At 40.2% G+C, this 17,090-nt stretch overlaps 1 protein-coding gene across 5 annotated transcripts in view; it reads left to right on the plus strand.

Annotated features, from left to right (window-relative positions):
- Nucleotides 1–17,090, plus strand: part of LOC124118782 (HAUS augmin-like complex subunit 3) — a 78,541-nt gene that overhangs the window by 15,239 nt on the left and 46,212 nt on the right. For all 5 annotated transcript variants that reach the window (XM_048399782.1, XM_048399781.1, XM_048399786.1 and 2 more), the window contains 5 exons: nt 1,306–1,389; nt 3,537–3,648; nt 4,495–4,689; nt 8,511–8,653; nt 8,905–9,039. In XM_048399782.1, the coding sequence (XP_048255739.1) occupies nt 1,306–1,389; nt 3,537–3,648; nt 4,495–4,689; nt 8,511–8,653; nt 8,905–9,039 (669 nt within the window). The remainder of the gene's footprint in view (nt 1–1,305; nt 1,390–3,536; nt 3,649–4,494; nt 4,690–8,510; nt 8,654–8,904; nt 9,040–17,090) is intronic.

Genomic DNA, 17,090 nt, shown 5'->3' on the forward strand with positions numbered 1-17,090 from the left:
TTCTTGCTTCGATCGTAAGACAGTGTAGAACGATGTAGAAACGTTCACCCAAACACACCCTCCGAACAACTTGCTCCTAGCATGCTCCCGTGTTACTCATCATCTTTTCCAACATTCACCCAAGTGACAAGACATGTCATAAGCCAATATGTGTGATTTCCTCTCTAAAATATGGCATTGTTGCAGCATACTCCACTTTATTCATCCACGGATCACACTTTATGGATCAGGGATGTACTGAAGCTTGACGAGCCTGTTCCTACACCAATGTAGAAGTGCACTTTCGACCTGATGGTGGTCAAGGCACCTACACATACAGTCCCCATTCATACTTTGGTTGATGGGATGCGGACGCTAAAAAAACATACGAGGGCCCACTTGCACAAAGCAATCTTAAGCCAATGTTAAAGTATAGGAGTAAGGATCATCTAAGCGCTCCCCTCCCTTTGTCGCTCATCAAAATCTTCGTGAAGTTATTTTTAATTACCATAATAGACTGTCTGGAGACCGACTTGCTTCGGGAATTGACCTTGGTCGACAATATCAGATTCTAACGCACATGACAGGCTCCCTCCTTCTCTTGAGATGCCAGGCTTACACTGAGGAAGCGAGGTGGCGTCCATCTCAGCTATTTAAGCAGGGTAACTCTCTGGCGCTGGGCAGAGATGGTAATGCCTCTCCTCAACTAGTGGGCAATTGGACCCTCTACAGCCTCCAGTCGTCCTTCCGCATGACACTCTCATCGGCAGCCTATAATAGCTTAGCAAGGGAAATGTTTACTTCCAATTTGGGAAATTTACTAACATTTGCAGCAGACTTGGGGCCAAATATCTGAGCAGGTCTAGAAGACCCTGGTTCATGGACACTATGTTGCATTGATTAGAAATCATATGAGGAAAAATATTGATATCTCAGCAACTAGAATGATATTAGATAAATGAAAAAAGTTACCTTATCTGGGGCATGAAGAAGAACAATTTGGTACAGCTCAGGGAGATGGACTGCAAACTGAATAGCAGGAGATGAATAAAGCTCTTGATGTCTCAGTCACATCTGTCATCAGGGGTTAAAGTAATCACTACCCGACTTCACTAAGTCAGTCTAGCTGCTTCATCACTGCTTACAGGGTCATTCCGGAATCTTTGCCTGCAAGATTCCCATAGAGTAAGATATCTTTGTGCTAGGACCTTGTAAATCAGTGTTGCAGATCTGGAGTGACACAAAGCAATCTTTGGACTGTCATGTGTATGTGTATCATGTATATGTCATGGATGCTATGTAATATGTATCCTCACCTGTTTTCAGGGAGAGAGTATCCATATTACATGAAGACTTGGATGAAGACAAGAGGAAGAAGCAGCAGTTGGTTCACAGAAGAGATAGACTGAAGTATGAAAGCATGTTAAAGTGCACAGTTGGTGTGGATTTTCTTAAGATATTTATCACAATATCTGACAATGTTGATACAGACATTAGCTAGCTTCACTTCAGCTCAGTGCTCTGATATCCCAGTGTACTGATGCAGTGTTCCTGTTTGCCAGTAATTGCCAGAACAAAGTCAGCTTATCTGTTACCTCAGGGTTTCCCCTTGTTGATTTTTAGTGCAAGGAAATAACATTTCGCTTTTCATTTAGGTTAGAAATATCTTTGTAGTGACCTCGTCTTGAAATATTTGAAAAAAAAGAAGAGAAAATTCAGAGATGATGTCATTGCACTAAATATGATGTTGAAAGAATTATAACCAGGTTATTTTCATACATAAAAAAAATTAGGGGGGGACTGGTAATTTTTAGAGTTGCCAATCCACCAGGACTGGCAGTTTCAAAGGCCAGCTGAAACACTTGATGACACGGTAATAGAATGCATTGTTTTATGTATATCTGATTTACATAGAAGATATTTTTGAGATAATATACAAACTTCATATATACTAGGGCTGTTACGATTCATTCACGTATTCGGTGAATCAAACTGTATCCATTCATGAATAGAATTCGTTCTTCATGGCCACTAGAATCGAATATTTATGAATATGCAATCATGTGCATTTTCATACCCTGAACCTAAAAATATCAATAAGAACATTATAAGCATAGATTCTTCAAAGACAACACTCTTTTAATATTTAATTTGAAAGTATTGTGGCCACTGGTCGCATTTGAGCAGATACTAGTGCCTGGATAAGTGAAGTATATAATATATTAATAGTTAACAAACCATCTCAAATAGTTTGTTGTTATTGTTTCACTGAATATAACAAATAATGCATCAAATGCTGACTTGTTATCCCCATGACTTATAATGACGGGGGGGGATATAGCCATCAGTATGTCCGTCTGTCTGTCCGTCCGTCTGTCCGTCCGTCTGTCCATCTGTAATCATTGTTTGTCCAGAGCATATTTTCTAAACCGTACAACCTAGCTTCACACAACTTGGTACACTTACCAATCAGGCTCAGTAGAAGTGCCTTTTGCTATTTAGAGATTTTTAGAATTTTATATTTTTGTCGTTTCCATGGAAATATGATGAACTTAGGAAATTTGAGGGTACTGCTCTTGTCCAGAGCATATTTTCTAAACCGTACAACCTAGCTTCACACAACTTGGTACACTTACCAATCAGGCTCAGTAGAAGTGCCTTTTGCTATTTAGAGATTTTTAGAATTTTATATTTTTGTCGTTTCCATGGAAATATGATGAACTTAGGAAATTTGAGGGTACTGCTCTTGTCCAGAGCATATTTCCTAAACCGTACAACCTAGCTTCACAAAACTTGGTACACTTACCAATCAGGCTCAGTAGAAGTGCCTTTTGCTATTTAGAGATTTTTAGAATTTTATATTTTTGTCATTTCCATGGAAATATGATGAAATTAGGAAATTTGTGGGTAGTGCTCTTGTCCAGACCATATCTCCCGAACCATACAACTTAGCTTCTCAAAAGTTTTTACACCTATCAAGCAGGTTATGTAGTGGTGCCTTTGCTATTAACAGATTTTTTCTCTTTTTTTTTCTTTTTTCAATTTAAATTGAAAATTGATGAACTTAGTAGGGTAATGTCCTCATCTGGAGCATATCTTCTAAACCATGTGACAGAGATTCACCAAACTTTATGCACATATCAATCATGTTCACTAGTAGTGCAGTTTGTTATTTATAGATTTTAATCTTTTTTATTTGTAGCCCCTGACATTTGAGATCATCAGAAAGTGAGCTACATGAACAAATATTTAATAACCTTCATTATATTTCTGGTTTTGGCATCAAGGAAAAAGATTTCCTTGCCAATCTTAATACATTTGAAGGTACACACAGTTTACCAACATGCCACGACGGGGGGATATGTCATCTTCGGATGACTCTTGTTATTTTTTGTATTCATGAATTAATATTCGTATTCGTTACCCTATATTCATGATACGAATTGTATTCGCATCCTAGTGTATTCGTTGCAGTCCTAATCTATATCTGTTGTGTATATGCCAATCTTGAATCAGTGACATACTTTCAGGTGTTGATAAGTTTGTATTTTTGGTAGTGCTCATCTGACAGGGCTGGGGCATCGGCTGTCTCAGTTGACTGTGCTGGAGTCTCAGGCCAAACGAGACTGTCAGAAGGCAATGGAGCAGCTGGACACAGACAATAATGAGGTTTGTTGCTGCAGTAAACAGAGAAACAGGCCTTGCAGGATTCCCCTGAGAGAGTTCCCAACACCTCTTGCTTGTCGAAAGATGGACCTAAATGAGGATCTGGTGGTCACAGTGTTGGACCTGACGGTTGCCATGGTGCATCAATCAATGCTCATGCTCTACTGATGTGCCTGGTTTACACTAGATTATTTACTGGTCGCTATGACCTGACTGAAATATTGGTGATTGCAATGTCAACAGCATTCACTGACACCCATTGCCTTGTTGTAAATTGTCCTATTGTAATGGTGTATCAGGTAAGAAGCCTGAAGGTCTGTGATAGATTTTCTGCTTGTGAAGTTGAATCAACTCTGTTACTCAGAACCTTTGAATGAGGAGAAGCCTTTGTCCCTCCTGCCTAAATCTTTACCCATGGTTTAGGTTCAAGTCAGACAGACCCGTGAAAATTCCAGGTGAGAATAGGTATTCAGGAACCCATACTTGTCGTAAAATACGACTATGCTTGTCGTAAAAGGGATCGGGTGGTCAGGCTCGCTGACTTGGTTGATACATGTCATCGATCCCAATTGCGTGGATCGATGCTCATGATGTCAATCACTGGATTGTCTGGTCCAGACTCGAATATTTTACAGACCTCCGTCATATAGCTGGAATATTGCTGAGTGCGGCGTTAGGCAACAAACAAACAAAATCAAGTCAGACACAGGGCATGTAGTGTCTGCACCACACTTAGAAACAACAATGTCATATATGCCCCTTATGTGTGGCCTCTCTGTCACGTGGATCCCATGGCCTACATGTCAGTATGAACACTGATTCCCTACTCACAGTTGGATTCCTTGGCAGGTGAACGAGAGCCTGGACGGCCTTGTGAGGAGTGTGATGAAGATACACTCACTGTACGATCTGCCCGTGGAGTCCAGACAGGAGGCCTCCCACCCTGCAACATTCCTCTCCCACGTCAAGCTGGGTGACTACCATGACATGGAGGACAAGTTCAGCCATGAGTTGAAACTGTTCACCAAGAAAAGATTCTTTGATGTGAGTTACTATCAGTCACTAAGTATTGTCTGTCTCCACAGTAATCCTAAGTTGTACAGAGTCTGAATACCATGTATACAGATTGTGTGTACAGTGTCTGTATACATTGTGTGTACAGTGTCTGTATGGAGGATGTGTGTACAGTGTCTGTATGCAGGGTGTGTGTACAGTGTCTATGCCGGGTGTGTGTATAGTGTACAGTGTATGTAATAAGGATGTGTGTATAGTGTACTGTGTCAGTATGCAGTCTGTGTGTACTGTGTATGCAGGGTGTGTTTATGGTGTACAATGTCTGTATGCAGCAGGGGTCCGGAAACCGTCATATGCGCCGGACATGTCCGATTGGGAATCTCAAATGTCCGTTTTAAAATATTGCTTACCGGACATTTTAAAAAGTATTGTCCGGACATTCTTAAATTTTGACCGGACATGATCAACAGTTAGGACTGAGCAGTTCTGTCTGCAGTTGCAACACAAAGAAGATTAACTACACTGACAAGCTTTGTTTGTTTTGATTGCTGTAAATACATCGTACCTACATGATAGTCCAATCGGTCAATCACTTTAATAGGCAATAAACTGAGTTGACACTGATTAATCGAGGATTAATTACTGAGAACATCTTGTTAATTTGAGTGAAAGGTGTTTACAACTGTACATTAATACCTTGCATCATCGATGTACCTCATTATCCTCACAATGCTACGATACGTAACCTCAGACAAGAAGCGAAAGCGTGATGACAGCCAGTCGACCGATGCAGATCAGTCGTGGCTAACGACTTTCACTTGGTTGACATACAATGAGCATTTGCAGATTTTATTGTTTTCAGTAGCTAGTCGTATATTGAATCTTGATTGACCGCCATTTTGCTTTCTCGGACGATCGATATCCAATTTTTTTATGGTCAATAAATAAGTACAGATGAAAAAAGTATTCAAATAACTATTGCTATCAACGATATTTTAGTATTTGTGATTAAATTATCTGTCTTGTTTTTAAAAAAATCTTTAGTTTAAAAAAAACATTTCCCGTGAGGTCACGTGATAACCAAATATGGGATAATAGTCTCGATCCAAATGTTACAACGCGTACACTTGAGCAGACTCATGAATATAACTCATGAATATTAACTAGACCGTTCACTACGTTAACAGATCGTTATTATAACAGAAACAAACATATGTTTTCCATGTAAATCTAAAATGATATTATTTGTTATTAATTGTCCGGTGAATTAAACAATTTAAATTGAAACAATTCATAATTCATCATATTATGAATACGTAAACTTGTAATGTGTGTGAAAAGTCGTACTAAAATACGCTATTTGAAGGGGGCGTGGCCTAAATGCAAATGTCCGATTGGGATTTTAAATTTTCCGGACCCGTGGTATGCAGGTTGTGTTTATGGTGTACAATGTCTGTATGCAGAGTGTGTACTATGTCTGTATGCAGTGTATAGTGTCTGTATGCAGTGTATAGTGTACTGTGTCTGTATGCAGGGTGTGTGTTATGTACAGTGTCTGTATACAGGGTGTGTGTATAATGTACAGTGTCTGTATGCAGGGTGTGTATAGTGTACAGTGTCTGTATGCAGGGTGTGTGTATAGTGTACAGTGTCTGTATGCAGGGTGTGTGTACTGTGTCTATGCAGGGAGTGTGTGTACAGTGTCTGTATGCAGGGTGTGTGTATAGTGTACAATGTATGTATGCAGGGTGTGTGTATAGTGTACAATGTATGTATGCAGGGTGTGTGTATAGTGTACTGTGTCTGTATGCAGGGAGTGTGTATAGTGTCTGTATGCAGGGTGTGTGTTTAGTGTACAATGTCTGTATACAGGGTGTGTGTATAGGGTACTGTGTCTGTATGCAGGGAGTGTGTGTACAATGTATGTATGCAGGGTGTGTGTATAGTGTACAATGTCTGTATGCAGGGAGTGTGTATAGTGTACTGTGTCTGTATGCAGGGAGTGTGTATAGTGTCTGTATGCAGGGTGTGTGTTTAGTGTACAATGTCTGTATACAGGGTGTGTGTATAGTGTACTGTGTCTGTATGCAGGGTGTGTGTTTAGTGTACAATGTATGTATACAGGGTGTGTGTATAGTGTACGGTGTCTGTGTGCAGGGAGTGTGTGTACAATGTATGTATGCAGGGTGTGTGTATAGTGTACAATGTCTGTATACACTAGACACACTAAAATGGTTTTTGATAAGAAACTGATTGGTTTTCCAATATTGGTGCTACTTTAGTATCAAATATCTTGAAAATTACTTTATAATCAAATGGTTTTACATTCCTGAGTGATTTTAAAATACCAAACAATATTTTTTTGGCCTGAAGTGCAGCATTGCATACATGGTTAGACCAATTTAAAGTTTTTGAGAACGATACACCCAAATATTTATAAGAAGAAACACATTCTAATCTAATATCACCATAATACCATTTTTCATTTTTAGACAACATTCCTACTTTACTGAACACCATTACTTTAGTTTTATCAAAGTTAACAGTTAATGAATATCTATGACAAAAATCTTTAAGAACATCAATGCGCTTCTGTAGGCCAAATACAGTATCTGCAATTATAGCTACATCGTCCGCAAACAATAATAAAGACAGTTGAAGAAGTTCTGGATGGAACTGGATTCCTGGTTCATATTTGGATTCAATTTCTAGAGCCAAGTCATTAATGAACATATTAAACAGAAAGGGGCTTAGTATACAGCCTTGACGGACTCCAACATTACACGGAAAAAATCTGAAAGTTGGTTTTCATATTTAATTGTAAGTTTATCATTTATGTTAAAATGTTGTTTATGCAGAGACAGTACGCACATGCCCATCTATTTATAGCATATATATACATCACGTCCGGTTACCCACACTGCGCATGTGCTACAGTAATCCTTTGTCTCTGCCGTGCTTGCACTTTTGCTTCATACTTTGTCAGCGCACGTTATATATTAATTTTTACCCACCACCATCCCCAACCTCCACCTTTTTAACCTTTCTTTTTGTATTTACTCCTTTTACATATACTGTTAACATTGCTAGTCACAATGGGGTTACTCTGTATTTTAAACCCAAAGTAGCTTATCTATTCATTTTTATACCTCATTTTGACTGAGGGCCCATTCTCTACTTCACACTCATCTGCAATCCGTCCGGGGCGTACAGGGAACGACACCTAGTAAGTTGTACGTCTCTGTATTTCCACCATCGTCGCGCCACATCAGGGAACGACACCCAGCAGTGGATGTGGCGCTGTAATTCCAGCATTTACTTACCATATCCATCACTCAGTATTACTGGGCCCCAGTCCATGTTTTTTTCTACAATCGTTCTTGCCTATGTTTTACATGCTTTTTACAACCGTAGGGGGGACAGATGTCATACTTTTATTTGTTAGCTTAGCTAGGCATCTGTCCCCCAGTTTTTGTGCCAAACATAATAAATCATTAAATTTATGTTTTCTTTTGCTGTCTCTGCATAAAGGCAGGAGATAACATAATTATAAATAGATTGGATATTTTTATACATCTTTGGCGAGACTCTGTGTACGTTTAATACGTGCAAAATTTTAATCTATCAACAGAGTCAAACGCCTTGGAGAAGTCTACAAAAAGTGTATACACTTTGCTTCTCTTTTTACCTAAATATCGCTGAATGATAGATTGCAATATAAAAATATTATAATAGTATATAATACTATAAAAATAGTATACATGGTGTGTGTACAGTGTCTGTATGCAGATTATGTGTATAGTTTACAGTGTATGCAGGACGTTCTTATTATGTACAGTGTCTGTATGCAGGGTGTTGCGGAGATGGCTGGTCAGAACGAGGGGACAAAGTATGAGCTGCTGGAGGTGTCCAACCCAGAGTGTCTGATGGTGCGGGGAGAGAAGCAGGACATCATCGTGCAAGACTCCCAGGAGCTGGCCAGGCTGAAGGCTGTGTAAGAACACTGGAGACCAGGCCACATGTTTTAGTATAGCCCTCTGTGATACCAAGTTTTGAAACATCAGTATTCATTTGAGAAACATGTCAAGCTAATGTCCTGTGGATGTACATACATAACTGTAGGTTGGTTTTAATCTCTTGCTCTGCACAATGTGATTCATGTTGTGAAGAATCATCTGTATGATTATAGTATATGGTAGTGTCATTGCAAGTGTAGTTGAAGTGGTCAATACTTGTGCTGTGCAGGTATCCAATCAGTCAGAGTCAGCTGATAGAGGCGTCGGCAAGTGAGAAACAGATGTCTGCAACTGTCAGTCACACCCAAAAGATCATCCAACGGTTACAGTCGGGGGAGTTTCCCGTGGATCTGAATAAACTTCGGTATGTAGGAAGATTTGTTCATAACCAGGGCAACCTGCAAGAATACTTTGACTCAGTGACATATCACAAATATGATTGAATTGCCTTGCATCTGGTATCTTTCCTTCAATCCATCCTCCTACCTCACTGCCCCCCATCTGTCCATCTGTTGTCCATAAGCCCACTGAATTAAATTAATGTGCAACAAGTCATTGGTACAACAGTCTCTGTTGATAACTATACTGTGTGCTCACCTGAAACATTAAATTACCTTAATCATCAAGATGTGTCACTCATCTGTGTTCATGTTTCAGGGAGTCGGCCATCAGTGTGTTCATGTTTCAGGGAGTCAGCCATCAGTGTTCATGTTTCATGTAGTCACTCATGAGTGTGTTCATGTTTCAGGGAGTCACTCTTCAGTGTGTTTATGTTTCAGGGAGTCGGCCATCAGCGTGTTCATGTTTCAGGGAGTCAGCCATCAGTGTGTTCATGTTTCAGGGAGTCAGCCATCAGTGTGTTCATGTTTCAGGCAATCAGCAATCAGTGGTCATGTTTCAGGGAGTTAGCCATCAGTGTTCATGTTTCAGGGAGTCAGCCATCAGTGTGTTCATGTTTCAGGTAGTCAGCCATCAGTGTGTTCATCTTTCAAGGAGTCAGCCATCAGTGATCATGTTTCAGGTAGTCACTCATCAGTGTGTTCATGTTTCAGGGAGTCAGTCATCAGTGTGTTCATGTTTCAGGGAGTCAGCCATCAGTGTTCATGTTTCAGGTAGTCACTCTTCAGTGTGTTCATGTTTCAAGGAGTCAGCCATCAGTGTGTTCATGTTTCAAGGAGTCAGCCATCAGTGTGTTCATGTTTCAGGGAGTCAGCCATCAGTGTGTTCATGTTTCAGGGAGTCAGCCATCAGTGTGTTCATGTTTCAGGGAGTCAGCCATCAGTGTTCATGTTTCAGGGAGTTAGCCATCAGTGTGTTCATGTTTCAGGTAGTCAGCCATCAGTGTGTTCATGTTTCAGGAAGTCAGCCATCAGTGTGTTCATGTTTCAGAGAGTCAGCCATCAGTTTATTCATGTTTCAGGGAGTCACTCATCAGTGTGTTCATGTTTCAGGGAGACACTCATCAGTGTTCATGTTTCAGGGAGTTAGCCATCAGTGTGTTCATGTTTCAGGTAGTCAGCCATCAGTGTGTTCATGTTTCAGGAAGTCAGCCATCAGTGTGTTCATGTTTCAGGCAATCAGCAATCAGTGGTCATGTTTCAGGGAGTTAGCCATCAGTGTTCATGTTTCAGGGAGTCAGCCATCAGTGTGTTCATGTTTCAGGTAGTCAGCCATCAGTGTGTTCATCTTTCAAGGAGTCAGCCATCAGTGATCATGTTTCAGGTAGTCACTCATCAGTGTGTTCATGTTTCAGGGAGTCACTCATCAGTGTGTTCATGTTTCAGGGAGTCAGCCATCAGTGTTCATGTTTCAGGTAGTCACTCTTCAGTGTGTTCATGTTTCAAGGAGTCAGCCATCAGTGTGTTCATCTTTCAAGGAGTCAGCCATCAGTGATCATGTTTCAGGTAGTCACTCATCAGTGTGTTCATGTTTCAGGGAGTCAGTCATCAGTGTGTTCATGTTTCAGGTAGTCACTCTTCAGTGTGTTCATGTTTCAAGGAGTCAGCCATCAGTGTGTTCATGTTTCAAGGAGTCAGCCATCAGTGTGTTCATGTTTCAAGGAGTCAGCCATCAGTGTGTTCATGTTTCAGGGAGTCAGCCATCAGTGTTCATGTTTCAGGGAGTCAGCCATCAGTGTGTTCATGTTTCAGGCAGTCAGCCATCAGTGTTCATGTTTCAGGGAGTCAGCCATCAGTGTTCATGTTTCAGGGAGTTAGCCATCAGTGTGTTCATGTTTCAGGTAGTCAGCCATCAGTGTGTTCATGTTTCAGGAAGTCAGCCATCAGTGTGTTCATGTTTCAGAGAGTCAGCCATCAGTGTGTTCATGTTTCAGGCAGTCAGCCATCAGTGTTCATGTTTCAGGGAGTCAGCCATCAGTGTTCATGTTTCAGGGAGTTAGCCATCAGTGTGTTCATGTTTCAGGTAGTCAGCCATCAGTGTGTTCATGTTTCAGGAAGTCAGCCATCAGTGTGTTCATGTTTCAGAGAGTCAGCCATCAGTGTATTCATGTTTCAGGGAGTCACTCATCAGTGTGTTCATGTTTCAGGGAGACACTCATCAGTGTTCATGTTTCAGGGAGTTAGCCATCAGTGTGTTCATGTTTCAGGTAGTCAGCCATCAGTGTGTTCATGTTTCAGGAAGTCAGCCATCAGTGTGTTCATGTTTCAGAGAGTCAGCCATCAGTGTATTCATGTTTCAGGGAGTCACTCATCAGTGTGTTCATGTTTCAGGGAGACACTCATCAGTGTTCATGTTTCAGGGAGTCAGCCATCCGTGTGTTCGTGTTTCAGGGAGTCAGCCATCAGTGTATTCATGTTTCAGGGAGTCAGCCATCAGTGTGTTCATGTTTCAGGGAGTCACTCATCAGTGTGTTCATGTTGCAGGGAGTCCGTCATCAGTGTTTACATGTTTCAGGGAGTCCGTCATCAGTGTGTTCATGTTTCAGGTAGACAGCCATCAGTGTGTTCATGTTTCAGGGAGTCACTCATCAGTGTGTTCATGTTTCAGGGAGTCACTCATCAGTGTGTTCATGTTTCAGGTTGTCACTCATCAGTGTTCATGTTTCAGGGAGTCAGCCATTAGTGTTCATGTTTCAGGAAGTCCTGATTGTGTCAGTATACAGTGTGTACATGGTTCAGGAAGTCCTGATTGTGTCAGTATACTGTGTGTATATGATTAAGGAAGTCCTGATTGTGTCAGTATACTGTGTGTAGATGGTTCAGGAAGTCCTGATTGTGTCAGTGTACTGTGTGTACATGGTTCAGGAAGTCATGATTGTGTCAGTATACTGTGTGTAGATGGTTCAGGAAGTCATGATTGTGTCAGTGTACATGGTTCAGGAAGTCCTGATTGTGTCAGTATACTGTGTGTACATGGTTCAGGAAGTCACTAAACCGTTTCCATACATAACAAGGAGAGATCATACAACAATTTAAAAATAATTTAATACTGGCAGTCTAATCAAGATTCATATTATTTACAAACAGCAAAAGCAAGTATCAATCACAATAAAAACAGTCTTACTTTATGATGAAAAATCACATCATTTCCAAACAAGATCCAGTGAATGTTTCGTGTAATCCATAATACACCATAGTTCACAAATTGCCGACATGGCATACACAATTAAAGTTTAACATCTTGCCGACATGGCATGTCAGTTAACACCTCCAACCCGACCTGGGAACTGACCACTTTGTCTACCCGTTGAGCAATAGCCAAGCCACAATTGCATAACATCAGCCTTAACTTGGCTGTGAGCTTACCAGGGCTTACATATAGACAATGTGAAGTGAAGTGTGTAATTGGTCAGTGTTGATCACTGGCAATCTGTACACAAGCAACATAATATATGAAAAGGTAGGAATATACATTTCATGATAACAGAGTACATTTAATATATTCTACATATACGTATAGTAAATATACATGTATAATGGATTCTCATAACATTCCCCCACTTGAAAAGAAGTTTTTCATGTTCAAAAACTTCAAAGCTTAACTATGTACAACAATTGTCATAAAACACATCATGATCACACATCATAATTCAGGAAATCATGTTCCACAGTTTGAAAATATAGCTGGTTTTGCTTTTCAGTTCATAGGGGTGAATGTAAATTGTCACCTCCGTTCACACTGCACGTGAGAGTGCATCAGCCAATATATTGTCTTTTCCCTTGATGTGCTGAATGTGCAGATCAAAGTTCTCAAGCTGAATGCTCCAGCGCATTAGTCGCTGATTCTTGTTCTTTAGTTTCTTCACAAACACAAGCGGATTGTGATCTGTGAACACAAGTATTGGTGTCACCGTTGTACTAAGGTACACTTCAAAGTGTTGGAGAGCTAGTATCAGGGCCAGTCTCTTTCTCTATGGTTGAGTAGTTTCTCTGATGAGTGTCAAATTTTTTGCTAAAGTAGCAAATGGGATGGTCTATCCCCAAATCATCTTCTTGCTGTAGTACTCCTCCTGCCCCTATGTTACAGGCATCAACATAGAGCTTGAAGGTCTTGTTGAAGTTTGGCACAACCAACACAGGTGCATTAGTTAGAATAGCTTTGATCTTCTCAAAGGCCTGTTGTTGAGACTTTTCCCAGTTAAACTTGCAGTCTTTCTTCAATAGATTGGTCAATGGAGCTGCTACTTGAGAAAAGTTCTGACAGAACCGGCGATAATATCCAGCCATCCCTAAGAATCGCATCAGTTCTTTCCTGGTTGTAGGTTCTGGAAACATGTTCACAGCTTCTACTTTGGCCTGGACAGGTTTAACTTCACCTTGTCCCACAACATGTCCTAAATACACCACTGTGGCCTTCACGAATTCACTCTTGGACAAGTTGATCGTGAGTTTAGCACGGGTTAGAGAGTCAAATAACATTCTCGTGGTCTTCATCTGATCATCCCACTCAACTGTAGCCACAATGACGTCATCAATGTATGCCTCACAATGGTCAATACTTGCTGTGATGGTGTTGATAAGTCTTTGAAAGGTAGCTGGGGCATTCTTCAATCCAAAAGGCATTACATTATACTGATATAAGCCTTCTGGTGTGACTAGAGCTGATACTTGCTTTGCCCTATCTGTTAACGGGATCTGCCACTCATAGTCTGTGACACACTTTCAGCACACCTATCATAGTAAGTTTTCATCATATTGATATGACAAACTCTTTTGGACTTTCTCCGATCTGGAGTCTCTATGACATAATCTGTGTCACTCAATTTCTTGTGTACAAAATAAGGGCCATAGTACCTAGCTCTTAGTGGGTGTCCTGGTATTGGTAAAAGAATGAGGACTTTATCACCTGGTGCAAACTCCCTATGTTCTGCCTTTTTATCATACCAGGTTTTCATCTTCTCTTGGCTAACCTGCAAGTTTTGCTTTGCCATGCTACAAGCCTTAATGAATCTCTCTTTGAAGTTTGAAACATAATCAAGCAAACTGATTTCCCTGTCATCATCTAACCACTTCTCTTTTAGGAACTTTAATGGTCCCCGAACTGTACGTCCAAATACCAACTCAAAAGGACTGAAGCCCAGTGACTCCTGCACAGATTCTCTAGCTGCAAACAACATGTATGGAATCCCTTCATCCCAATCTGTCTGATTGTCCTCACAATAAGCCTTTAGCATGTTCTTCAGAGTTTGGTGGAACCGCTCTAAAGCACCTTGTGACTCTGGATGATATGCACTTGAACTGTACTGAGTGATATCCAACTCATACATAACCTGCTGAAATATTCCAGACATAAAGTTAGATCCCTGATCTGATTGGATTGACTTTGGTAACCCAACTAAAGTGAAGAACTTAATTAAAGCCTTGATAATGAGAGGAGCCTTAATATTCCTCAGTGGAATAGCTTCTGGAAAACGTGTTGATGCACACATTATTGTCAACAAATAGGCATTTCCTGTCCGTGTGCGAGGGAATGGTCCGACACAATCTATTATAACCCTGCTAAAAGGTTCTTCAACTGTTGGAATTGGCTTTAAAGGATATTTTGCAATCTTCTGATTTGGTTTACCAACCATCTGGCAAGTGTGACATGTTCTACAGAAATTTCTGACATCATTCTGAACTCCTGGCCAATAGAAGTGAGTTAAGATCTTTTGATAAGTCTTGATACTCTACTTGCAGGGCACTTAGGAGTTAACATGTGCTAGACTAAGAACTTCCTGTCGATACACTGGTGGAATGACTATCTGGTGCACTATTGTCCATTCTTCATCTGCTGGAGAGTCTGGTGGTTTCCACTTCCTCATCAAAATATCTCCTTTCAGATAATAACATACTGCCTCCCCATCACTTTCTTTTTCTGAAACAGCTTTGTCTCTTAACAACCTAAGTTCTGGATTCATCTTTTGTTCTTCAATAAGTTTCTCCCTAGAAATAACTCCACTTGAATCTTTCCCAAAACTGTACTTATCACCTTCAGATCTAAGCCCTTCAGATAATAATCTGCCCCTTTTATCTGATTCATCCACTTTTCTGACACTAGCAGGAGACATTTCCATATCTTCAATTTCCTCAGGATGACTAATAAAAGTCTCTGATAAATCAATTTCGCTGGATCTAGGGAAGTCAGACTTAGCTTTCTGTTGAGCCCTAGCCCTAGTAACAGCACACGAAGGATATACATCTAACTCTTCTCTCTCTTCCTGCTTATCGGTTGGTATCTCACTAACTTTAGGAAGATCAGATACAACCTTATCTTCTGCAATATCATTGCCCATGATAAGTGATACACCTGGCACTGGTAAAGTTGACATGATTCCAACTGTAATACATCCTGTCACCAAATCTGATTTCAAATGGACTACATGAAGAGGTACCTTAATGTAACCACCTATTCCTTGCATGAGTACGCTAGTTCCAGTGTACGTTTCCTCAGAAAATGGTAGATCATCTTCTAGCATAAGAGTCTGGAGGGCTCCAGTATCTCTCAGGATATCTACTGGTTTTGAGACAGAGCTATCATGCACTAAAGATACCAATCCTCTGGACATAAAAGGTGAATAACCCTTTTCAGAATTAAAGGCTGTGTTATTTACTTTCACAGCTTCAGCATCAAGTCCAGACATTTGGCGTGATATCACTGAAGCCAGAGCATGTGGCACCTGTTCATTCTGATCTTTGTTTTTTAGTTTCCAACATGCACTTATCAAATGTCCCCTTTTCTTACAATATGAACAAACTGGTCCTGAAATCATCATTCCTGTCGACATGGATGTATTGTTTCCCTGAGGAGAACTACTTGCCACCCCTGACACCTGGTTATTGTTAGGGCCTTTAAATGATGACTGAGAAAATCCACGACCTGTAAAGTTACGACCTCTGTCATTTGACCATGAAGTATTACTCCCTGTAGCATTTGACTGACTGAAAGAACTAAACCTTCCTCTACCAAGGTAAGCTGCACTTCGCAATGAAGCTTTATGTGTAAGTGCATAGTCATCTGCTCGAGTAGCTGCTTGTTCTAATGATTCAGCCTTTTGTTCATCCAAATAAGTTTTAATGTCACATGGAATACACCTCTTGAACTCCTCAACTAGCATAAGTTGTTTCAACTTCTCATAGTCTTTGTTTATCTCTTTGGAGGAACACCATCTATCAAACATCATAACCTTGGTTCTGGCAAACTCAACATAAGTCTGCCCTTCATGTTTTCTGCAGTTTCTAAACTTTTGACGATATGCTTCAGGAACTAACTCATAAGCTTTCAATATGACACTCTTAACCAACTTGTAATCAGAGCTCTGCTCAATGGATAAGGCTGCATAAACTTCCTGAGCTTTGCCTGTTAGAACACTCTGAATAAGTGTAGCCCATGCTTCTAATGGCCATTTTAAATTAGTAGCTAACTTTTCAAAGTGCAAAAAGAACTTGTCTACCTCGTTTTCCTGAAAGGGGGGTATTAGTTTTACAAATTTTGCCACATCAAATCCCTTTTCCTTCTCACCAGTTAGACTCTGCTGCTTTATCTTAAGTTCTAGCTCTAATTTCTGAATATCCAATTGCCTAGATATCAGTTCTCTTTCTGTCTGCTCTTTTTCTTTCATGCACTCTAATTCCATTAGGATTACTTTTTCACTCTTGTCTGTTGACTTAAATTCTAGACTCCCATCTAAAATATTTTCATCCACTAAGTATTCTATAACGAGGTTTTGAATATGGGATTTCCTAGCTAATGGGTCGATTTCAACCTGAAAATATGTCGCAACCTGTATTACTTCAGATTTCTTCAAAGCAAGGATACCTTCTACACTAATTGTCTCTACAAAATCCTTCACTTTGAACTCCATGGCTACTAATTGTTGTGCTTTCTCTATTTACAACAATTAAGATCAATAAACAATTTGAATTTGGAATTAAAAACCATTGGAAGTCAGTAAGTGTTTTAGTTGCACAATATTAA

Source organism: Haliotis rufescens, unplaced genomic scaffold, assembly GCF_023055435.1.
Source record: "Haliotis rufescens isolate VD_foot unplaced genomic scaffold, xgHalRufe1.0.p SCAF_2, whole genome shotgun sequence".
Classification (NCBI taxonomy): domain Eukaryota; kingdom Metazoa; phylum Mollusca; class Gastropoda; order Lepetellida; family Haliotidae; genus Haliotis; species Haliotis rufescens.